The sequence below is a fragment of the Saccostrea cucullata genome, unplaced genomic scaffold (assembly GCF_032062105.1).
Source record: "Saccostrea cucullata isolate Sc308-1 unplaced genomic scaffold, CSIRO_AGI_Scuc_v1 ctg1584, whole genome shotgun sequence".
In the NCBI taxonomy this organism is placed as follows: domain Eukaryota; kingdom Metazoa; phylum Mollusca; class Bivalvia; order Ostreida; family Ostreidae; genus Saccostrea; species Saccostrea cuccullata.
The window spans coordinates 25491-52657 of record NW_026940320.1 but is presented as its reverse complement, the minus strand read 5'-3'; the positions used below and the strand labels follow the sequence as shown (position 1 = coordinate 52657).

The 27167-nt window shown below is 32.7% G+C and overlaps 1 protein-coding gene across 1 annotated transcript; it reads left to right on the top strand.

The window, feature by feature from the left end:
- Positions 1 to 741: 741 nt before the first annotated feature.
- LOC134255107 (cdc42 homolog) lies at positions 742 to 16009 on the top strand. The gene is made up of 3 exons (XM_062737621.1): positions 742 to 1195; positions 6153 to 6211; positions 12983 to 16009. The coding sequence occupies exons 1-3, from the start codon at positions 1003 to 1005 to the stop codon at positions 13472 to 13474; spliced, it is 744 nt and encodes a 247-aa protein (XP_062593605.1). The 5' UTR covers positions 742 to 1002; the 3' UTR covers positions 13475 to 16009.
- Positions 16010 to 27167: the final 11158 nt, after the last annotated feature.

Below are 27167 nucleotides of genomic sequence, written 5' to 3'. Positions count from 1 at the left end.
TTGCATACATTTCGAAGGCTGGACTTCAACCTCGGAAATCTAGCTTATAATGGCATGTAGAAAGGTGAAACTTTCGAAATCTTATTTTTTTTCAAATGAAAATACATCTTAAATATATATATAATTTATGTATATATCGAATTTATTAGCTGCAAATGCAAAGTTTGAATCAGTTATTCAAAAATGCAGCTATATTTTTTTACTCTACTTAACATGAATAGGACCTGTATATACGGTATTTGAATGAAGCACCCATGCATTGGGTACATTGGTTGCATCCAGGCCATGTCGCTTTAAAAAAAAAGTATTTTATCTACATGTATGGGTCAGACTTGAAATAATGTCGGAAATGAATGCAACATTAAAATGCTGAAAAACTAACATATGTGGGTAGTTAATATGTTTATACTTTGCAAAATGTGAATTGTGGAAAGGGGTGCATATCTTTAATTTTATAGTGGTGAAAATAATTAATAATCCTCACTTAAAATTTACATCTATGAAATGTTTACGATACAAATAAACAACCTTATGCTTCAATTTTACAATGTATACAGACATATCGTTTTATTATTTTTGCTAGTTTCTTCTTTTTTAAATCGTCTGTCGTTAAAGGTAAATATCAAAGCGCGTACCGCTATCGCAGGTGAAAATGTGAATGAGAAAAATTAGTCAGACGCATACGTCACAGGAGATCAGCCAATCACAACTCGCCAGTTCGGTGATTCATAACGCGATATACACAGGTTCGACAGACAGACAGAGCAAGGTCCCCGAAGTGGATGTGTATTGACCGAACTCGGAAAATATATCAATACGTCTATTGAACTGTTTATATTTTTCAGCTTTCGTGTTTACATGTGAGCATGTTTCAACGAAATCAATGTGCAGAAATTAAAAATCTGGAGACAGAGGAAGAAAATATTTAATTCTAATATTCCATTGGAATGAACTTGACAGCGGTATTGCCTGTAGCGATTAGTTAAATTTTTACTTGTGATCATGCCTCCTCAATCAATGATGGACCATACTATTAATCTACTACCTACGCAATGTACTGAAGATCCACAGGCTACACGAGTGAAATGTGTGTTACTCGGGGACGGTGCAGTGGGGAAAACCAGCCTAGTGGTCAGTTATACCACAAACGGATACCCTACCGAATACACCCCCACCGCCTTCGATAATTTCTCTGGTAAGTAATTTGAGAGAGAGATCAAGAGAGAGAGTTGTGCAATTAGAAATATTAAAATTTTATTTAAATGAGAATATGTCAACGATATGATTTATAACTGCACATATTTTGGAATCTTAAACCCCACCTAAAATTAGCACAAGTTTCATTACATACAAAAAATTTCTAGACTGGTATCAAATTAATGAAATTTGTCAAATTCTTTGGTTTCTGGTGTCGCATGGAATTGGATACACAATGCACACTTGAGGTTCATATTTAACACACAGGGTGATCATTGGCGATATTAAAGGCATGTAAGGTGATATGATATCACTAATACAGTTGTAATTTTGTTATTTTATAATATGGCGAATTCCTGCCCATCATCCAAAGTCAGTTAAAGTGCCCCAAAACTAGTTTTTGATGTCACAAACGATTTTTGAAGACATAACCGCACATCTTTAGTTGTTTGGGGGGTTAAATGTTATGTTAAGTGATGATCAATTTGAAAATATTGATATTACGATGCATTGATCCAGTTTACTTTTCAAAAGTAAAGGATTTCTAACCCTAATTTGATCAAAACAGGATGTCACAAACAAGGGTGGTTGTATTCAGGTTTGAAAAAATAATTTACTAATACCAATAAAGAAGGCTAAATATTGTATATCATAACAATTAAGGGATAAACAACTCATTTTTACTTACAATTTCTCTGCGATAGCCGAAAAAATTTTTTGCTCTGCGTAATATGAATGTCCCATTCAATGCAGTGGATTACGTTACGATTTTCTCACAGCTTTAACGGAATTGTAATTGACAGAAACAGTTATGTTACATGGATAAAATTGATCATCAAGTTATCAAAATTTAAAAAAGAATAATGATTTACAGGCAAATGATAACATTTGTGTCAAAAAATTCACGAATTTTCAAAACTTTCAATTTGAGCATTTAATTGTGAATTACGTTACGCGATCTTGCGCACAGTTCCTAAATGCCAAGAACTTCAAATATCCAGGCTGAGATAAACACTTATGCCCATTATAAATTACACATAGACATTGTCTTAAACTGTCGTAATCAGTTTTATATTTGAATTAAAGGTACAGTCCGTGAACTACGTTACAGTGAATTACGTTATGATCTTCTTTTTGGTGTAAAAAAAATCCTAACTAGGTTCAAAATTACCACGAATCTTAATTCAATGTCATCGCTTATCATATGGGAACTAGTAGAAAGGACGTTTACAGGTGGGAACGGTTTTGACTAATGCAGTGGTGTTAAAAATTATTTTAAAACTGAAAATTTGACTTTTAAACGAATAAAACTATGTCATCGTTATAGCTGCTATTGGAATTTCACTTTTGAAAATGAAGGATACATGTTCTACTAAGATATTATAAGTATAAAACATTGATTCGCTCGGCATTTAATTCAGAAAAGGTCTGTATAATAGTGTAACGTAATCCACAACAGTGTAACGTAATTCACACATTACATAAAATACAGTTTTAATCTTAGATAATGACTAGAATAAGTAATGCTGAGCCTCAAAAGAAATTTCGGTGATAGGAAAAGGCCAAAGAAGGAGATAACTACCTGGAAAAAGAGGTCTAACGTGTAAGAAAAAGTATTATCTACCCATTTCATAATTTGCCTAAAAATCAACCACATCTCAATACAGAAATAAACAGATCTTTTCAATAGTAAAAGGGTCTAGAAAAAGTCCATAATTTGTTTAAAGAACTACATAGAACACACTAAATTAAGAAATTTCTCCTTACTTTTAATTTTTTTTTTTCAATATTGATACTTACAGTCAGGTATGTGAATTACGTTACATTGTTTGTTTTATTAACATATTGATTTTGAAATATACTTTAATGCTTAATCCCACCAGACTTAAGTGAGATGCCATAAATCGTGTAGATATAATGTTTAGATTATCTGTAACAAATAGTTATTTTGCACTTTCGGAATATACAGCATTTTATTTCATCTGACATGTAACGAGGTGTGTGAAATATGACTTTATTTGATGTTTTACAATGATAACAATCTAGATATACATAATTATGATGTCTATTGCAAAGATATTGCAATATCAATAATCATTTTCTGTATTCTAATTTGTAACAAAGCAGTTGTTTAACAAATAACAATCATTAGTTTTGATTTTAGTGATGAATGTGAATTACGTTACAAAGAAGACAGTTTGTTTCTGTCTCAAAATAAACGTTTACATTGACTTTCAAAGTGCAAAAACTTGAGAGTCATTTTGTAAAAGGTATACTCATGCAAGTACAAACAAACCTTTTTGTTAATTTGAGTATGCAAGTCTAATCAAAGAAAAAATAAGATGCCATATTCTCAAAATCCATATTCTTCTTTTTCGTAGATTAATTAAATGTAAATATGGAATAATTTTTAACATATTGAAAATTTTTAATTGCACTATGGTTTTTAATTAGATAGTTATTTTATCTCTATCAAATACGACTACTTGAAACACCATTTTGAATGCTTTCGTAATAATTATTTTTCATTTTTAATAACATCATAAGAAATAACGTAATTCACTGGAAAAATTACATTGGATATGTTCCATATGTGTGCAGAATATAATACCCCCTTTCAAGAGCTATCATATGTGTTTTCTGATCATTCGAATATTGTTCTATCAAAATTAAAACATTTCCTTTGTATTCCAAGTTGAAAATCCTCAGCCGTTTTTTGATACTTTTTGGGGCACTTTAACTGACTTTGGATGCCATATATAAAAATGTCATATCCACAATTTTTGGACAAAGGTAAGTAAAAACCTTGGTCTTCATTTTTCTATGTCACGGGCTTTAAAAACCTCACACACATTCTTGGACATAATTAGGTCAATTAGCATAACCCAATAAATTAAAAAACTGTTTTGACACATATGTATGATTGGCGAGTAAAGTGAAATGTAATTAAATCTTGTAGATAAAAATCTGTTCAATGTTACAGCATTGTTGTTTTAACAGTTGAAGGCACCCACTGTGGGAAATTTGTCACAGATTAGCAGGCAAATATGTCTACATTTTTCAATACCATTCTTTGTAATCATGAAAAATTCAACAAGAACAGAAAAAAGTGTTCCTCATGTCAAATAATTCACTCAAATGTCAAGTAAAATAATTTTTAATTAATCATGCTGATTATGAAGTATTGAGTAGGTATAATGTCATTCAATCATAGGTGCTGATTTTCTTTTGAATATCAACAACCTTTTTATTTAATGATTTAAACCAGAACAGGACTGCGAACAGATTTAATTAGCTTAAAAAACAAAAGAGATAATGCCCTGTAGTATAGAATTCATCTATAAATAAAAAAAAATTACATTAAAAGGTTAAAACCTTGAATCTTAATTGTGCAATCAATAATTCAATGCTAGCAAATCACCAGTCCCACCCATTTGTACAAACCTGACATCTGCAAGTTATATGTTAAATGTGTAAATACAAGATTTGGCACACATACATACATCACAGAAGGTTGACTCGGTTGAAAAATGTTTGAATTGCAAATGAAGATCTTTTTTTCTCTTTTTAAATTTGAGAAAAAATTTAGTTCTCAGCCCCTTGCAATCGTATCTATAAATTGTTTATCAGCAATTAGTCTTCAAGATGAAAACCATTTCCATCATAATTTGCAATGACGGAAGCAATTTGCCATGACATTGGATAGGCTTTTAGAAATTAAAGAAAAAGGGCTTTGATCTGTCAGATAATTAATTCAGATGCTGATTTTTTTCTCTCATTTTTCTTTTGACAGATAATATATAAATCCCACTGGCAGGGATAAAAAATGTTGAAGATGACCCAAAAAATAGATCCCTACCTTTTTTTTTCATTCACTCTACAATTCTTATAATTTTAGAAAGGGATTTTAATGCATTTGAACTTCAAAACCTGTTATATGAATGGAAGGTTTGATGAATACTTATACCTGTAAAAGGTGTGTTAGATTTCAAAGGACGAACATGAATTAAAAGCAGACTAAATTCACACCCCAGTGGCTGAATGGGCCAAATCATAAGCCGTGGATAAAACCTTCCCTAAATCCGTCAACAAAAACATCTATCATAAATCATTTTCTATCAGGATTTATTTACACCTTTCCCTTAAATGATTTTCTATTGAAATATTTTCACCTTTTTGCTTTCTGTTAACAATAAAAGTACGGTATTTGTAAAGTTTTTTTATTTCTTCACTCTTACTGTGTTTTAGTCAAACGATAGACTTATCGGCAATAATTGATGATATATGATTACCAGTACATGTGTTTTGATGATAAAGGCATAACACTAATGATAGATCTTGTAACAATTTAATTACCACCATATCCAAAAGGGAAGAACATTCCTACAGCATGATCATTGTGTTGTGTTTTATTACATAAGTGACCAGCGTATGACCTTTTTGCATCTATTAACACATTATGCCTCCGTCTTTATACCTGGTAGGTAAAAACCAGCCACCGCAAAAAATAGCAAGTGCTTGAGTGGTGTAAGGGGGCTCACACTTTTCAGTGTTAAGTGGTTTATTAGCGGTTAATGTATTAAGAGGCTCTGATTAGTATGGCCTATACCTGTGGATCTTATGCAGATTTAATCCCAGAGCCATGAATCATACAAGGGAAAACAGCCCCCAATACAAGAGGCCACTGTGTAATATTAACACATTATTCTGACCAATGTTCAGAAATATATCCCTGTCTTTCATCATTGTGTAAGGAGAATGAATCATAAAACCTGAATAGCTTAGATCAATCTCTTCTATATTTTTCTGTAAGCATAAAAGAATCATTTCATGCAATAAATGAAAGCACAATACAGAAATATGTTTTTTTGAAAATAATTTTTGAGGAACATAAAAATCTTATTATTAATGTTCAAATATAATATTTATTTTAAGTACATTTTGTTTGTTTTCAGTTGAGGTGAAGGTCGACCAGACCCCAGTTCATCTACAGCTGTGTGATACAGCAGGACAGGTAGGAATTATCTCCCCTTTATCAGAATGTACAGGGCTCTTATCTTCCTCTCTCTCCCTTGACGTTTATTTTTCATTTGAATTCATGCAGATATTATCTTCTCACATTAAACAGAGATATATATAAATAAGTTGAGAATTTATGATTATAAAATTTTTTGCTTAAAAAAAGCAAATATTTTGTTTTTTATTTATATTGTTGAGATTTGCCCTGAAGGAGGGAGAAAATTTAAGAGATATGTATTTGACAATTTGACATGACTTGTTTACAAACAAATCTGATAAGCCTGATAAGAAAGTCACTTTATACACTATTAAATGGTCACTACCATAAAATGGACAGTTCTATCTTAGCACCTCTGTGCTAATGGTACATCTCCAATTGAAAATTCTGCCCACAGGGATATTGGGTGAGAAATAAAGAGAAAATTCCACGAGCTGATAAAATACAAATTCAGACAGCTTTTAAGCAAGATAAAAATATAATAAGATGCCCCCTAGGTAAATTATTGTGATACCAGTTAAAAATGTCCAGACCTGGTATATTTTATGCAGGAATTTGAACATGGGGCTGAGGCCAAAGCAATAAGGCACTGTAGAACTGAGAAGCACTGGTACAATGTAAATATTTAATTAGACTTTTTTGCATAGTGCAGAGAAATAACAAAGGACTTGATTTGTGAGGCTGTATTCTGAAAATGTAATTACCAATTCATATTCCTTCTAAAGGCTTTAAATTCATTGGCCTTTAGTTGGCCCATACTTTTTTTTTCTTTTTTCAAATGAAGAATATTTTCTATTTTCTGAAAGACCTATAAAAACTGTACCATGGTAACTGGCAGGAATTTCCTTAATTTAAAAAGAAAAATGAAGTTCTGAATTCCACAAGCTAGCTTTCTATTCTTCTGCATGATTGAAAAAATTGATTTGTATTAGATTAAAGTGAATTGTTCAGATGGAAATAATGATTTGGAAGCTTAAAAACCAGTAAAGGAATTTTGTTCAGTAGAGGACAGGTGATCGGTTCAACCTGTGACTCACTGCAAGTGCATGACCCAAAATCACCTGTTTTTCTTTGGGAACTTGTCAATGGTCTAGACATTTTAATTCACACAACTTCCAAAATTTTAATTTTGTCAGTCAGAAGAAGTGTTTGAAATTTAATTGTATGAGAAAAGAAAACTTTGTCCCAGCTTTTGAATTGTTCGAGGCAAGTTTGTCAGACAGAAAAGGTCATTAGTTACAATGGATTACGTAACATTTTTGTGGTAAATGTTAATTTTCAAAAAATATTTAGCTCTGTATTCTTCTTGTCTGTTATGTTTATTTTTGACCTGACATGGATGTTTAAGATCTTTATATAAAGTTCTTGAGGGGGGTATTGTATATCAAATAAAATTCAAACTACTTGAAGAAAAAGAAGTGGATCCTAAGATTGGAGATTCTGTATAATAAAATTTCTGTTCTCCTTCAGCAAAATAGGTCAATTATATCCTATAAATACCAGAGAAAATCTATCTAAAAATATTTATCAAATGATAGAACATAGAGTTTGTGATTCATCTCAGGAAACATGATTGAGTGAGATATCACTGAGCAGGAAGCTCTCTGGGCAGGTGCCCCGAGATTAGGAGAAGGAACACTTCTTCTGATATCACCCCAATGTTCACCAAGGCTGAGGAATTATCAAAATCCCTGGCCCCTAAATGATTTAATTAAACCCACAGGGAATAAAAATTTAATTTGAAAACTCATTTCAATGATTTGTCTAAATGTAAGTTTTTCTCATCTTTAAGACATCAATCTGGCAAAGGAATGTTTTTTATTTGATTTTTTCACAATGCAAGACTTAAATTGAGCTGCAGTGGGTGGATTTTAGGAAGACTTTATTATGACCCCTGAAACTGGCTTGGTTGAACTTTTTCAGAGAATTCCCAGCCGTGTGTCTGCCTGTCTTGCTGGGTGGTTAGGTTCTGGTATTGTGCCAGTCTTAAGCACCGGTCCGGTGTAAAACCAGCTTAAGTACACCTCTGAAGGGCTGGCCTAGTCCGATTACACTTTTAATAAAGCCCTATAAGTATTTATAACAACTTTTTGAAAAACATTTTTATGTTTTACCTTTTAAAGTATATATACTTTACATTCCATCACATAAAAGAAATCAATGTGAAATTTAAAACATATGTTTGATCCATTTGCATGTGCAGCTTGATCACGTTTTGTCTGTCGCATGCATGCAGGGATGGAACTTTGGATGACACACTGTTTAATTCGAATGGGGTCATCTGAAGATGTACACAAAATGCCATTCTTGAGTTTGAACTTTAAATTCGTGTTTTCAGCGCAGTGGCTCAGATTTACATGGTAGATATCAATGATGACTTGTGTCACCTCAGAGTGGAAAAAGTCAAACAGTGGGTGAGATCGCCAGAGATTCTGAGTGTTATCTCCATATAAAATCTACCCTGTAATCTATATTGTTGTAGCGAGGTAAATCAGCAAACAGCCCACAGTGTTTATTTAGTTAGACAGTTGTCATGTTTTTTTGGCATTTTTTTTTTTTGTTTTTACTAAGCAAATAAGGAAAGAGACTTCAGTATTTTTTTAATTGGCTTCTTGACCTTTTTTTGACATATACAGTCACGGGAAAGAGGTTTATAAGTAAAGCATTATCAAGTTTTAAATTAAGAGCATTCAGAAATTGAATTTTTGTTTAATTGAAATGAAATTAAGTTCATAAACTTCTGCAAGTGAACTCAACAGATTTCTTTTTTTTCTCTTATATAATATTCAAAGCCCTATGATACATACTTGATTTATTCGGTTAAACCCACCCAGTTTGAGAAAATAAGAGTACAATTGTATAAAAACCCCATTGTACTGAAATGACCAACTTTAGAATACACATTAAGAATTAGGTGATAATGGACCGTGGTCTGCGGCTAATACACAATTGTTCTGGACTGGTAGTACCAGGTTTATAAATCCCCTCTTATAACCTTCTTGTTTATGGTCAAGTATAGAGTGTGTTTTGAAAAGGAGTGAGTCACTCTAACAAGTTTTAAACATCTGGGCGTGTTAATTCCCTCAATCTTTTCAAATCTTTTTCATCACCACTGAGATCGGAGACTATACTTTGCATCTTTCAGTGTTTTTGTTGTTGGTCTTTGTCAACAGTGTTTGGCCGTGCAAGGTCCAATTTTTCATAATGAGGGGTTACTCTCTCTCTCTTCCTTGACCTCAGCCTTATAGAGTCCAGGCAACAGTGCTAGCGATGCCTCTGGCTACATCTAGGCTATAAAAGTGTTTATCTACCAGCGTACCCTACAATTACATGGAATAAAAATGTAGAACTACATAGAATTTTATCTTGTATTTGACAATCTGCTACAGCTTTATTGCTACAAAGACTGACGTATCAATAATTGTCTGACCCTGGACATCATGTGGTTGTCTCCCTTGTTTATGAATTTTGTTTAGGTCAAGAAAATTAGCCTGTTTTCCTTGGTACGTACAAGTCAGGTTTTGAATAAAGACCCATAAATGAATTGGTTTACTTAAAATATTGAAAATGTAAACCACTAAACCACTTAAGAACTAAATCATATTACTGTTATAAAAAAAGAGGAAGTACTGGTACTTGTATTAGGTCTTCAGAATTTATAGAGATAAGTTAGAGGAGAGAAGGGGTCTGTTTTATTAGTTTCCTTGTCGAGGGGTCACATGTGACTTGCTATTATGCTAATAGATTTTGTAATTAACCTCGTGGTATGTGTGGAAGCAATGTGTTTCACCTGTGAAGAATTTTAATGGTGTATATTCCACATTCTTAATTCCAGTCTGCCTTTCTGTTTGGCTCTTGGTCTCCAGGTTTTATATGCATGATTTTTGTTTTTTGCAGGATGAAGCAGGTTTTAGTACTGTATGTTGCATGTAATCTGTCAAAATATCGAGAGCAGCTTCTGAAATGATCACTTTAATCCTCATTTTAATATTTTGACAAGTATGAAAGCACAGGTTATTTAAATGTACATTATAGAACAAAAAATTGACTAAATTTGGTAGGAAAATGTAAAAAATGGGATGGTTTAGTTGATTTGCTTTATTTTTCAACTTTTTAAGTTGTGGAACCTTTTTTTAAGTTACGGGTGTGATTCTATAAATAGGACTGACACGGCCTGACACTTTTAGGGGTATTGAAGGGTCATCTAAGGTCAGTCAATATTTGAGCTGATTGTCTTCTGCTAGGACACAATGAAGAGCAAACAGTCTAATCCAGCACTTATCACTGTGTACTTTCTCCATTTCTCCATACACCGACAGATGTATGCTAAGTGACAAATGGAACACATCTACATAATGCTCAGACCTCTAAAAGGAGAAGCGATTTCTATCTACAAAGTCTACACACCTGTGCTCAGGTGAAAGACTAACTCAGATAAGTTTTGACATAGGTAAAAAATACAATGAATGCTCTGTGCAAGGTCCTGATGGCTCTACCATTAATTTGCCATTTGGGACTCTTATTTTAGAAAAGTAGTGTAATTTTTTTCATGTTAAATGCTTTTCATGCTTAAAGCGGAGAGGGGAACTTTGACACCCATGTTAACAACCTGCAGACGTGAAAACAGGGAACAGTTGGATGATTCGAGCCGACTTGAGGGGATAATTTGGGGTCGCTAGGTGGATGCCTGCCACGAAGTGCAAAGGATGTCACCCAATTTGTTTCATCTTTTTTTGTAACTAGAGCCCTATTTTACAGTAATTTGTACCTGCCTGTTATTGTACTCAATCACGAAACAAATCATAAAAAACCTCCACATTTGATCCAGCACATTTTTTTAACAAAAGGTTCATCTTGGTTTATATATATATGGATATCATTAACGCATCTGCATGAACTTTTCATAAAAATCTGTGCATTAACCGTTTTTTTTAAATATGAGAATACATACCAATGCAAATAATGTAGCAAAAGATTGTTTCAGTGAAATATAAGGCAAACTGAGGACAGACAAATTCCTACCGGTAATGTTTTCATCCTTTTTAGTATAATACTGGTATTTATTTATGGTTGTTTGACCTTTCTAATTTCTAAATAAGATGGATTAGTTATAGATTGTGCTTTATGCATGACATTAAAAGAAACATTTTTATCCATTTCCCAGATTTGTAGTCAAAGGTGATAGCTAAGGAAGTCTTCAGAAATTTAAATCTTGCCTCGATAATTAAGAAAAAATTTTATGATATATATGTATATGCTCTTTTGTTTTTTTAAAACACACAAGTCATGAATAATTCTACTTTCCCAAGACAGACTTCAAGATGTACCAAGTTAGGAAATGAAAAAAAACATTTAACAGACATGACCATTATTCATTTTTATGACAATGCAATCCATAAATAGAAAGTTCAGAACGGTGATTTTCCCACTATTAACAGGCATTGCATAATACGCTGATGTGGGCTTTTTAGCCAACGTAAGCAATAATGTTACATGTGTGATTTGACGATTTTTATTTTACCTTTGCGACCACATGATTCACCTATGGTTGTGTTTGCAATCAACGCAATGATGATAAATGTGTGTTCTGGTTATCTGATCATTTTATTGATAACTGCGCCTTGTTTTTATGAGAAAAGCAAAACATACAGAAGACATTTTTAGTTGTCATTTATAGTAACATGGACTGTAAATATGAGACAATCAAATGTTTATTTGGGAACACCTCTGAATATAATCGAAATGTTCCTTAAAATTGGCAAGATACATTCATTTAAGTCAAGTGCTGTGTGCAGTATAAGCGTTTTGATATGGTATAAATGTGTACCATATTTCAATAGATGTAATTATTCAGAATTTCAGATTACCGTTAAATCTTTTTGAAGTGAAATTCCTAATTATAAACAATTAAAATATCCCCAAATCAATCAACTTTAATGCCAAAAGCCATCAAACATTTTTTTACCTTTAAAAATTCTCTTAAATTGAAAAAATCGTGAGTTTGGGGAATGTTGGGACATTTTTGTTCTTTTAATTAGAGCTCTAAAACATGAAGATAAATCTACTTTTTTCAGTGTTGATGAAAAATAGTATCAATTTTCATGGATAAGCATGATGGATTTTTGATGATTATAATTGTTTGCATTAGATAATCACCTGGTTATAAGGCGAGCATAATCCCTCATGTCTGAGGTAGACTAGTGCTGTGACAGTGAGTCACTCGTACAATGCCAAGATTGATGTCCCTGTATATCTGTACAGATTAGACAATTACATCATATGGGGACAACTAAATATAGTGTATACAGAGAAAAAAAAATTATCAAAAATTGTTTATATATTCATATTTACTCTCTTAATACCTTAAAGCGATCCCTATCGTCAAAAAATTAGTTGAGGGGAACTGCGGTGAAATGCTGGGTTACATAGTTGTATGATAATTTGTTCTGAAGTAATCGCCTGTTTGACTGTGATAAAAAACCATAGAAATAGCCCTGTGATCCGTCAGGGAAAACTTTTTCATTCATCTTTATTTCAGCTTGAGTATTCAAGGTTTAGATTAAATGTCTTATTTAAATATTCACACTGTGCCTTGAGTCTCATATTTCAATGGAAAAGTGTTTTGCCTTCTTCTAAACCTTTGACTGAAGTAGGCTCTATTTACACAAGAAAATTTAGGGAGAAATAAATCGGTCAGAATAACATATTACTTCATGTATTAAAGCATTCAGATATGCCTTTCTATATACCCTTTTCTCTTTGTTACAGGATGATTTCGATTCCCTACGCCCGCTGTGCTACCCAGGGACAGATGTATTTCTCCTGTGCTTCAGTGTTGTGACTCCCACGTCTTTCCACAATGTGGCAGAGAAATGGGTACCAGAAATTCGCAAACATTGTCCCAAAGCCCCCATAGTTCTAGTCGGCACCCAGTGTGATCTGCGAAATGACGTGAAAGTGTTGATCGAACTCGCTCACTATAAAGAAGAGCCTGTGCCCGTGGAAGAGGCACAGAGAATGGCCGATAACATTGGGGCAACGTATATAGAATGCTCCGCTCTCACCCAGAAAAACTTGAAGGAAGTGTTTGACACTGCTCTTCTCTGTGCTCTCAAATTAACTGACTCTTTAAAAAGAAACAAACCAGCTCGCCAATCCAAAAAAGGTTCAAAGAAAACAGAAACCTTTACACCAAAGAGAACAGAGGGTGGTCCACAGCACAAGAAAGGAGGATGGAAGAAATTTTGCTGCTTTCTATGACCCAGGTTTCCTCCATCCGAAATCATCCAGTCACAGCTCAGTTCACTGAAATTTCATCCAACCCAATCATCTTTCAGAATACATAAAAGTTTCATCCAATCACTGCTCATTATCATATACCTTGCATCCAAGTTCCCCAGAATCTACATCGAAGCATACTTTTATTTTTCATATAGCTCAAAAGCAGTTAGTTGAATGCCCTTAATTAAGATTATTGAATTGTACAATGATTAAATGATTGTAAATTCTAATACAATAATATTTTTGTTTTTTTTTTATAACCAATATTTTAGAATGAAAAAGAAGTTGTTTCCCTGGAGATTTTAATTTGAGATTTCAAAACAAAAATCTGTATTTATACATATCAGTGTTTGATAGATTAGAGATATGTCAATCATTTATCCATTTAATTTATTTTGTGAATAAGTTTTTTTAATGCCTGACTTGAGGGAATGAGTATTTTCAAATGCAGAGGATTAATGTCTGTGATGAAAGGATTAGAGATTATTGTGTATTCATGCATAGATTTCAATGTGCAATTTAAAGTGAACACTAGTTCCAAAGAGCTTCTCATGGGAATACTTTGTTTGCTTTCATTTTAATTTTTTTTGCACTGCTTTAAAGAAAAGAAATGTCACCGCAGGCCTAAAACAGAGAAAAAATGTGGGTCACCTTAGAAATCATTATTCAATATGCTAGGTCACAAAACAATACCATCAGCTGCTTTGTACGACTTCAAACCTGCCCCCCTTTTAGATAATACGGTCATGAGAACGTGATATCCGCATTATGTGAAGCTTCAAGCATTTTATAAACTAGGAAAGAAATCGTGGGAAAGGGTTTTTAGTTTTTTTGGGTGCTTTTTTGTGTTTTTCTTTATTTTTGAAAAATATATTTTGTTTTCATCACAAGGAAGATAAAAAAAACATGACGCTTCAATGGGATAACATTGTTTGGTCATGGCCAAGCAAACAATTGGAACATAGTGGTGGATATCATTTCAAATCTAGAGGTTTTTTTTACCCAGAAGTGTAAATTGTTGGATTTGAGATAGTATTGTGAAAACTTCCCACTCCCAGATTCAAGATAATGACTGATTTTTTTTTAAACTGACAGATTTTCATCAAAAAAGTAGTTCAATGAACATTTTCGTACAATATGCATAATTAAAGAACAGTCATATATTTATGTCTGTTAGAAAAGATCATCTCTGCCCCTTTAGGAAGAATAATAAATAAGATCTCATGATCAAAGTAGAGATCTTTGCAGATAGAGCAATGATATGTTATGAAATTCTTCGGTCTAACTTGATCAGTTTCATTGTACTGGGTACCTGACTTTGAGACTCTAGTTCTTCATGTGATGAGATGTACTCTTCAGAATAATTTTATCTGATCTTTACTAGTCATAACCCCTCTTTGGTATTCATATATACTGCCTTGGATAGAAATCTTATATCTGTAGGACGTTGTCAGATTTTTGACATAGCTTGATAAAAAAAAAAGCCTTTTTTTTTGAAGGGTGAAGGTGCTCAGAATTAATGTGTAATTCATTATAATTAATGACAACTGGGAAAATTTCCATGGCAAATTCTGTTTGGAAACAAGTAAACTTGTCCTGTTTTTTCGTCTGACAATGAGAATTCCAATTCACTTGTGTTTATGTTGAGTCAAGATACGAAAACAAGATTTATTGTATAACGTACATGTTCTCTTTATCTGCATTGTGGGATGTCAGTGTTTTTTGTTCAGGTCACTTGATGATTATGATAGATTGGTGCTCTATCTTTGTCAACGGGAGACCAACACATGGTAGAATTTGCCACTAGATCCCTGTTTTTATGTACATCGTGGTTCTCTGTTTATATGTGGTGGCGATACCTGTGGCTCTGTTTGTATGCGGTCAGACACCCATCTTTAATCATGAGAATTCTCGGAGAGATATTGCATGTTTGATACTAATCTTTTACATTCATCAGACCAAAGCATTATTTCATTCCCTTTTGTTATATTTCTTATTTGTCTGTTGGGTTTTCTGGTTTTAATCTCTCTCTTTTTTACCTGGGTATGTTCCACAGAAAGAAATATTTTATTTTTTTTTGAAAATATTGCCTTTAAGGTGACAAGAGCACCATTGAAATTCTTTTTGTATTGTGAAGATCATTTCTACTGTAAAAAATTTGTCTTCAATGTTAGATCAGGAGGAAAATTGTAGGGGGAGATAACGAAAGCCAAAACGGCCTTGGAACATTATTTTATTGTTATACTTTTTTGTTGAGGACCATAAGGTCCTGTTGTTGTTACATAATGGAAAGGAAATGCTGTCTTTCATTCTCTCGTTTGTTCAATTTTTACTCCTCAGTTTATGAACAATGTCTCTTGTTTTGTAATACATTTGTGTTTTATGATGAGAGAGAAACGATAAGGCACTTTGTGTATTCTTTCAAGAGAAACATTTTTAGCAATAGAACAAGCCGGGAGAAAAATGTACAAACAATGAGTGTTTTAATAATAAAAAATATGTAATTATTCATCATTATTTGTTGCTTTTTTTTGTTCTTGTTATATCCAGCTCAAGATGGCTTGGTATGATGTCAAATTACTAATGACATTTACAAGATCCTGTCCTTTGTACCATATGCCAGAAATGCGAGTTATTTTGGCCAAGAGAAGGAGAGAAAAACAGCAACTATAGCAGATATTGTCTGGATTCCTACACATTGCGTATTGTTTCTGGCAGATGTTTAGCATAAGAAATTTCCTGACAATAAACATGCAGTTGACTCCAGTTATGCATGTCTAAAAATATATCTCATTTCTGTCCCTTTTCTGTTGCAAATGCATAGATAAGTTGTTTTTTATTTATATACATGTACATGCATTTTAATCAAAGACAAAGTCACTAAAACCAAACATCAAGCATTATTAAAGAAAGAGTGCTGATATGAATATTGCTACCGTTTTCTAAAACACATTCACATTTAATTGTGATTTCTGTACTTTAATTTTGCGGAATGACTATTTTGCAAACTACTGGATAACATCTTCAGTTTCAGTTCAGAGAGATACACTGTAGTAAGTCCACAATGAGATGATAACTAGCTTTATAAATACACCATCAGTAATCTGGTATACTTCATCTCAGCTAGATCAACTGCTGAAGCGAACTTAGACATTGATCAGCAAATGTCTATGGTATTATGGATATTTCTCATCAACGTTGATATTGGATGGGAATCTAAAAGGTTTCGGGATATGTACTGCCATTGTTGTGACTTCGGCTTCGATTTTTGAGAAGCTGCTTTCAGGTTAACCATTAGAGCTGGCATAGGTTTAAATGATGAAAGCAAATAGAATCCGGATACTTGACAAAGATTTGTAGACTACTACTGTATCTTCTTACATGACTCCATTTTATTTAATAGGGATTGATAATATTCAAATACCACTCAAATAGGTCATTTTGAAAGGAATATACAAACCATTTTAAAACTTTTATTAATTTCATTTATAATATTCTTTTGATTACTTGTAGCAAAAGCATTGTATACTTTTATAAAATGCTTAGCAGTACATGTAAGGGGGCGGGGATACCCGCCACCTCGAAAATTGTCGAAGTTGTGTAAACCATAGTTTCGTGGAGCCCTCACCAAACCGGGTCCAAAGGACAATATCATTTTAATGATACATGTAGAACGTTTTTGTCCAGACTGCAACTTGATCCAAATATTAAATGTGTTTCCTATAAAATCAAATTTCGAGTCATCTAGGGGGAAAAAAACCCTTTTCGTTCTCCTGGAGGTTTTTGCTAATGAAAATCCTTTCGTAAATCAAATATTTTCGTTATTTGGTTATAGAGCGTTTATCTTCGTTCTAGACATTTAAAGGTGGTCTGTTACCAAGAGGGGGGATACAAAATAACGTGGGGATACAAAATAACGTGTAAGTTAGCAAAATTAGTTTTACTGTAAGAGAATTGAATCCTTTCAAAAACTAAATCCCCGAAGTTAAACCGATGCACTATAACACATAAAATTTTATATATCGTCATTTTTCTATAAAAATTGAACAATAATTGAATATAGAATAGATTCATGTGAGGCTCTAAAGTGATGATTTTAAAAATGTTTTTTGCGAGGTAATACTCAGCTTTTACAGTGCCCTTGTTGTTATTCGAGGATTTTGATCAAGTAAATATTCAATGCTGGCGCAGAATGTCTGCATGCAACATCGATCCATGCAATTTTGGCCAAGTTTTATTGTGGTATGATTCTCAAGAACTATCGCTATAAAAATGAAATCTTCTTGTTACTTCGTATGCAATTATGCGTCTTCTATATTTATATGCGATTTTTAAATGAAAAATATAACCACCTTAACCCCCACCCTCACCCACAGCCCAAACAAGACTATGGTAAAAATATAAACGCTTCAAGTACGACAAATTTTGATTCCCCCCTCCCCCTTCTCCCGAAATGTGACTATATAACATATTCCGTTATTTCTATTTTCATTAACATATCTACGTCTTGCTTTGGGTCCAAATATCAAGACAAAATGGCAAAATGTAAGCTTATGAACGATTAAATATGTATTTAATTTGTCTAAGGCATATAGTGGGGGGTAACTGCATGGGTAGTTAAGTTGACTCTATTAACTAGTTTATTGGTGAAACGCAAAAAATGAACGACATAAACAATCATTTGTAATGTACCAATATATTTTTTTGTCAAAGGATCTCGAGTGTATTTTTTTTTCCACTTTTCAAAATTCGATCACCTCTTTAAATTCAATCGTTAAATCAATTTACAATGCTCAAGTAAAAACATTAACAGTTACACTACATTAATTATGCACTAAGGATGTAGCGACTTGGTGAATATACATCTGGGTAATGATTCAAAATACCTCAAAGGCATAACTAATACTTAATCAGTGAGCACACACCTTAGCGATAAGAAATGTTAATAAACTTTAAAGTTAATGTTATTGACACAGTTTTTTATTTTGATCATTTGGTTAACCGAATTAATAAATTGTAACGTAAAAAATATCAATTTGCCATAAATATAAGAATTACGTTGTTGGTAAAATATAATTTATATAATCTCTCTCTCTCTCTCTTTTTGGTTGTTGTTGCCGGGTGGGGAGGGGTGTAAATTCAACTTCTCCAAATTTTAGAATTCAAACAAAATTAGCAAAAAAATAACAAATTGAAAAAAACATATTTCAAATAAGAATTCCAACGTATATTAATTTTGTATCGTCGAAAAAATGACGAAATTAAATTCACTTGGGGAAATGTTATTGGAATGTTTTTGGATGTTTTTCATCTTTTTAAGTTGTGGGACCAATATGATTCTGTAAATAAGAATGACAAGGACTGATACTTTTAGGGTTTTTTAAAGGGTCATCTGAGGTCATTTAGCTGATCGTCTTCTGCAAGGACACAAAGGAGACAATTTTAGTGACATGAATGAATTTTGGGGTGTATTTGATCAAAGGAAATGTACGTAAAATCTTTAATAATGCATAGAATAATCTTTTTACATTAGTTTCCTCAATATTTAGGTCGACACTGGGAACTGGTCATCGATGAAAGATGATCAGCAATTTTCAGATAACCCTCTGATACCCGCACCCCATCCCCTCCTGACCAATGTCGACATTCGAGTCACAATCATTTTAAACAGAATGTCGATTGATTTAACCACTGTAGTCTGCGTCTAAAGATCGAGCTTTCGTTCAAGGGTCAAGAGCTTCCAAAACTTGTTTGTTTTCTTTGATAAAAACTGAGATGAAATTCATAAGTAAACGAGTCTGCTGTGCGCTTGAAATAACTGTGAGAAGATCAGCGGAACGAGTAAATATCTTTTTAACGAGGCATCCATCAAAGGGATGTTATCGTTGTTTAAAATGGACAATCGTGTCAAAATAAAGCTCCAGATTTTTCAGATAGTGTACACTTCTATATCTCAGAATTTTTAAAAGAAAGAAAAGGATAACAGAAAAGTACACAATGCTCAAGGTCATTGTTTAGAAAAAAAAGTATTTATAGATATTAAAATTAACACTCTTATATTTCCGTAGTTAACGATCTCTATATAAATGAGAAGAGGATTACACAATTCACTTATTTACATAGTAATTATATATATTACCGATCGTCTCTTGCCTATGTAGAGTTGTAGACGTTTTCATGCTTTGAAATGCCATATAATGCAATTCTTGATAACCATTTGCAATGAGAGATGAATCAAGTACAAGATATATAAACATTGGATTTGGGAATATAAAGCGAGAGGAATTTTTGCAAGTCATTTATGTTTGATGTTTTTGAAATAGATACCAAGAGAATAGTTTAATGTACAGTCATGATCACTTCGTTATGTAATTATCATAAGACGAATATCACAGCTTGTTCTATAAGGCCATTGGAAACGAATTCTTCGTTTTAATCCATCACCTCGGGCCTTTCACAGAAAAACTTTCTGTGGAAGGCCCGAGATATCCCGGATGCGTTTTAATCTGCGCATCTTCAATTGTTATACCCTTATAAATAGCTTTCTATATATATTTATTAATAATAAAAGTCCAACAAAAGAAATGCGGTCTATTACATCGGTCTAACAATTTCACTGTTGACTGGCCTGCCGGTCCAACATAAGAATTGTTAGACCGCAACGTCACTTCTACGTCACAAGTTATTAATTATCGTTCAATATCGGCGACAAGGAAATAGCCGAAGATAAGAGCTGTAAGAGTTGTTGCTACCAGCAAGGTAAGGAAGAAGGGTAGAGTATGTTTTGTGATAAATAATTTTTGTGATATAATAAGAATATAATTAAATTTCTTCTTTCTCAACTATTGTTTTATATTTACTGATTAAGCCACAATTTTCCATTGATAAATGATAATACAGTGTGTATTGATTAAATCTTAAGTGAGCACTAAGGCCCCGGGCAATATTTTCACCTTCAGGTCCAACAAATCATATGTTGCCCTCATACTAGGGCTGGGACGATACAACTTTTTCTATATCGATACGTATCACGATATTTGAGCCATGATACGATATTATCACGATATGTTTGATTGCTTATAAATTCTTTTTTTGCATTGAAATAAACAAATTATTTCTTTGCAAATGAGAATAATTTGTTCAGAATAGTTGTTTATATGTTATAAAACAAAAATATTTTACTCAAGTGGTGTTAATTATTATTACTATATTTATATTTAACTTATTTATTTCATATATTAAACGCCAAATGTTAAAAAAACAAAGAAAAACAGAAGTCAGATTTTTTGGGCGATATTTCGATATTTTTTCAAATGTATCGATATGTGTATCGTCCTCACATATATCACGATATATCGATATCTCGATATATCGTCCCAGCCCTACCTCATACCCAGTCAATAACTGTATAATACTGATATCGCCATTACTTTACTTAGCAGAATTCTTTCATGTTGGAGGTAGGAAATGTCTGTTGGATGGGGGCAAAATGTGCTATTGAATACAGTGCAAGATCGAACATTGTACATAGAATTTACAAGGACAGAAAAGTAATGAAATACCTTGCTAAACAATCGCTGAACCAGCATAATCAATTTTTGAGAGGAGGTAATCCTAAACTGTTAACTAAAATGTTAAATTTTTAACGATATTTTTTTTACTAAGCGGACTCTTCTCATTAAATTCTTATTGAAATCGTCACGTTTTAAAGCTGATAAAATATTCTAAACTTTCCTTATTTGACAATCTACTACTTGGATTTCAATCCTTGGCAATACATTGTACTTTCGGCATAAAAGTGTTCGAATCATTCGATTGTCATGTCATATGCACCAGAAATCGTGCGAGATTTAGAGCTTTCTCGACTCCCCCGCAAAAGAGCGGTAGTAAATTAGATAACTGCGTGGTACTCGCGATATTACGTAAAATCGTGACTTTTTATACAAAAGTTAGGCTTAATACTGCCAAATTTTGCTAATCAGGTAAAAACAATATCAAAGGTCAACACCATTTAGTTTCCATATTATATTCTGAAATTTCTTGAGGAAGAAGTTATTGGAGAAGTTTAATTAGACTTTTTTTCAAACTGATCTTAATGCTGCTAGGAATAAATAGTTTCTGAAGAAAATCGAAATCGGCATTAGGTTCTCTTTATATTTGATTTTTTTTTTTTTACCGTTGTACTCAGTATTCCTTAAAGATACAGACATGAGTTTTTTTTCTTTCGTTTGATGAAATTATAACATTGATTCCATGTTTAGCTTGATTAGTTTCCTTTTCTTTTAGTATTAATTTTAAGGGGAATGAACTCTCTTAACAATATGGAAGTTAATTAATCATTCATTTTTCCTCTCACTTTCAATGCATTATTGTGTAAGTTCTATATGTTTCAGCGAGTGGAAACTCCAGTGGTTGCTTTATATGGCAACATTTCTATTGAAACAAAGAATAATGCAGCCCTGGCCCCTTTTGTCTCTCCTGTTCTTTGAGAGACGGCTACCGCAGCGAGTATCGGCTTTATTGTCTCTATATGTACAATTCGTGCCAGATTATACTCGGGGTATATTAAACGGAAATTCTTGCTCGAGTCATTGTTGCACGGAACCTCACACAAAAAACCAATACCACTTGAGGATGATTGCACACATTCCTAAGTTTAATACACACACATTTTCTATGGGGTCCTATTAATTTTCGTTTAAATTACTGTTTATATTTAATTCTGACTTGATTGATTTTTTTTTCATTTCTTTTGATTTTTTTTAAACTTGTGATTTTATCATTTTAGTATGGCTTATACTCAAGTCATTAAAATACCGATAGTAAATATTTTAGTAATTTTATATTACAAGTTTTAGATGTTTTATAAATCACAAAAAGAGTTTTAAAATTTGGAAAGATTATATGTAATTCCAAATAAAGATATTTCATACTGGGATAAAAATTAATTACCTGTTTGAATGAGTAGTATTATTTGTTTAGCAACATTCTTTCCAAGTAGAAACATTTTTGTTATTTTAATGAGAAGTTTCTTCTGAATGCCACCGTTATCACACAAACATATATGCTGAAATGACACTTAGAAATGAATTATAATTTATACTAAGTGACCAAGCACAAAAACACATTTCTATTTTCTGTAAACAACAGTCATTTTAAAGAGAAAACCCAGATTTGACCATGTAATGCATTAATTTTCTTTAAAAAAAAAAGAAGAAAAAAAAAAAAGAAAAAAAAACATGTTCAACAAAATACTCAGTAACGCTCGAGTTTCCAAGTTAATCAATGAAATTGAAAATACGCACAATTGCAGCTTATAACACTTGTAAACTCTGCAGATATTCAATTTCAGGATGCAATTCATAAAAGTCGTAAACTAATTCAAAATATTTTATTTTTTCATATTTTGCGTGTGTCATGCCATTAAGAAATAAAAACACAAACCACGGAAATACTTTCTGCCGATTTCACTTTACTTAATTTTTCATTGAGAAACTTGATCCAGTTGCTGCTTCTCATTAATCCCCTTTTCCAGGTACCCCCGCAAATATCTAATTCATGTATACAGTCATCAGAAAGTTTTCTTAACGAATTTAATGCCAGTATCACTCAGTGCAGTCATTGTATAAAATAAAAATATCCGGGTATACATGGGAAAGCGAGTCCGGGACATTTTCGTGGTTTCTGGATCATGGTACGAAGCAGTTTAATATTTTAGCACATTATCGACAGGTGTTTAGATAAAGTTCAATAAAAACAATAAATACGTGTCTACCTCAGGGGAAAATAAAAATAATTTTTCAATGCTTTTAGTTAAATGAATACTCTATATTGATTCGAAAGGATTTAATTCTGAACAAATAAATAAACATATTTAGAATTTTTCAAGTACAAAAGTAATCTTTGTACCCGATTGTACCCTGTCCGTATTTTAAAAACTTTTACTATGTTAACAAGCTGTATCAACTTTAATCAAATATCTATGGTAATTTAACGTGTCAGTGTCGATGAATATCTTTATCAAGGTTACTGAACGAAGTTTATTTTATTGCAAAGTACCTCTTACACCCCTTTTTGATCGAATTGTTGAAATTAAACTGACGTGGTAGTACCAGAAATCTAAATAAGTTATGCTTAGCGAGTGATTTTTGTATGCTACAGCGCAAAATGTAATAAAATCAGGATTATTACATATTACAATCTGCGTTATTATAAATTACTGTTCGCTTTGTGACAATGCTAAAACTGCTCAGCTATCTGACTATTTCCACCTATGAATTACTTTAATTAGTACTGCTCTTTTTAAATCAAAAATATTTTGTTTCAGCATATGAACTTGCTATTGATATTTTCAGACTTTGATTCACTTTGGTTCAAAAGTACATGTAAATTATAACAATTGTTTTGATGTATCATAGTCTGTTAATTCATTGAAATTAAAAAAAATTGCGACAAAAAACAATCAAAACTGAAAGGTTGCAAAGCATATATGCGATGACAAATATGCCTTCACACGAAACAAAAATTTGATTACGTTGACAGATCAATTTTCAAATACTTTTATAATGATTGATGAAGGAATGTTTCTTTATTCTATCAAACTGCGCAAACGTGGACCTCGTTAATCGTGGACAGTATGCTTAGACGTGTTTGAAATGCCTTGGTTTCAACATTGTGTGCATCGATCTTATTTGACCTTGACCAAATATACCCTTCTTGCTTACACTTATGGATGCAAAGAGATTTAAATATCTTTAGCAATGTTCATTTCTGTACGGAATGTGTAAAATCATCAATACATATATGCCACAAACAGTGCTGATATATATGTCAAAGTTTATGTATTCAAAGTCAAAATATCTTGGTGCATTAAGAAGTTAGAATTTTAAAAATTCACATGTGTATTCACACTCATGATTCTTACATTATTACACTTACAAAGAAAAGAGTTAACGTTGCCAAATTAATTGTACCAGCACTCCCATTCTTATCTCCCCCACCCCCACCCTCCACCCCCGATAATAGTATTCTTTTACACTTCACACGTTAATTCCTTATGACAACATCGTTTCTTTGGGCATCCACATATAAAATCACATATTTCCGCATCGTCGCAAACCACGGCCAAAATGTACGATCCTCTCTTATGTAGGAGAGAGCTATATGCGGACTCCGGACCGTGGCTTGAGACGATGATATTTCCGTGGGGTCGAATTTTCGAGGTTTGACGGAAAATATTTTTTGTGGGGATTTGATTTCGTAGTTAGGAAATGATTAGTAGGAAGGTATTTAAGTTTTATATTTTGTGGGGGTAAAAATATCGTGGGTTTCTCCATACCTCGAAAACCACGAAAATTAGGAAATTAACATTATATGATCTCTTAATCTTGAAATTTGTTCCACTTTTGGAAAAAATTACCAAACTTTAACTATGGTCAAACAATTTGAACATTTAGTTCTGGGGTTTTCTCACTTGACACGTGTATTTAAAGTAAGCAGTCGCCTGTATAATATACACTTATCCAATGGTTGTGAGTGGAATAGCTCTTGAAATTTGTTGCCCGAGGGGAATTTTGTCAAGGGTTTGAAAATATCCCACTCACAACTTAAGTGTTTTATTATACTGATGTATATTATAATTTCTAAGGTTTGAATTTTCTTTGGAGTTAGATAATACTGCAAGAATGAGCTGAAATCCTGATGACGTCACAATGCTACTGAAGTCATTATGACATCATCAGGCTTTGGATTTAACGCTGGAAATTAAAACTGGCGTCAAAAATTGCATGAAAATTTTCCGAGGGGTGGGTAGCAAAAACTATACCCCGGGGTATAGCTTTCTATGCTGGGAAATTTTCAGACTATTAAGAATAGTTATTTTACCTTCTGAACTTTATATAGGAAACATTTTAACAGAAGTATAATAAATGTAAATAATTTTGACCTTGATATTTGAGTTTTAACAACTTATTAAAAAAAAACAAACCATGTACGTCGGCCATTACTTTTGAATGGTTTGTGCTTTGACTTCCAAGGGTACATGTATATTTTTATTGTCATGTCCTTATTTTTCGAAACAACATTATTTTTTACCCCTTGACAGTGGAGTTTGACCAACATTTGAGAAACTTTAACCTTCGACATAAGCTACATGTACTATACGGGGGCATCAGCATTTCACAATAACATCTTGTTGATAAAGAAAAGGTACAGGTAAAGAGTTGAGAAATATTTGTGACCTTATTGTTTAAAAAAAAAGAATGTACATTTTATACATTGTATATATACTTTCAACTGCTATAATGTAGCCCCCTCCGATTTTTTTCTGGAGAGGCTAAGTTCCGTTATGGTGCAGATCACGCAAAATGTTTATTTCTATCACGATACCCAACAAGGAAAGATGACTTTAAATGTAAATATAATGTCTTTTACATTGAAAGTCATCTTTTGGAGCACTGTTCAGAGACTTAAATGCATCATTCGTTTTTCTCAAACATTTTAATAGATTCTATATGACCTACAATATAATACCGTGACAATGCATTTATAATGCCATTTTCTTTTATTTTTTTTTTATTTAAAAAAAGAATAATATTTTTTATTCACTTACATTTTGCACCATTGAAAAACCACAAGTTTAAGAAAGATAACTCTAATAATGCAAAGTCAAGCTGAAGGTAGATCTGTGGAAGGGAGATAATTCAACTTATTCATCACTTTCGCGATGCATCTAGTGAAATGAAAAAAAAAGTATTTTGCAATGTTTGAAAGCCAAAAAAAAGTAGTCGGACGTTTTTGGGGAAGCACCCCCATAAATTAGAATATATTACACACCTGTTAATTATTTTAGTTTACTACAGTAATAAAAGAGTATTCGGCTAAAATATTAGAGGTCAGTCCAACTTCGGGAAATATCACATAAATATCATAAAACTCAGCTCCAGAGTAAATTCCGTTATCCTCCCTGGTGCATATCTGCATCATTCTGAAAATCTTTATACCTAAACTTGTCGTTTGACCGAAGGGAAAAAATAGACATACATGTACATTATATCGTATTAATCTCGACATAATTACTGGGTTGTTAAATTGGATTCATGTAAAAAAAAAAACAACAACAACAAGCATACCAGAAAATGTGATTTAACAAGAGGCCCAAGGGCCTTAACGGTCACCTGAGTAATAGATACGTGGTTGTAAAAGATACATGGAAGTATAAAATAAATAACTGATAGACGAAGCAATGTTGCCAAAGAATTTAAAAAATCTTGTAAAAATACCCTTGCTTATTGTAATGTGCTAGAATTGAGTGATCTCCTTAATTGGGATCCTACTGTCTTGGTTTTCCAAAGTCTTTACAGGGATGATAATGAATGCAAAATATACAAATACGATGGACACTTGCCTATTGTGTAAGGTATTCAATACACACAGAATGATGTTTTTGTCACTTTCCTAGTGCTACAATTCAGTACTCACACACTTGGGCATGCACTGTGGCTATTTGCACTTTTCACTATCAACAATAAGTTGCTTAGTACTCAGGGGCAGAGGAGAACTGCATTAATAGTTATGCTAATTAACCAATAGCAACCCACCCAAGTGCAAGAATCCCTGACCTAGAGGTCATAAAATTCCTAATTTTGTTAGAGGCATCCTCTCTTTTTGTATT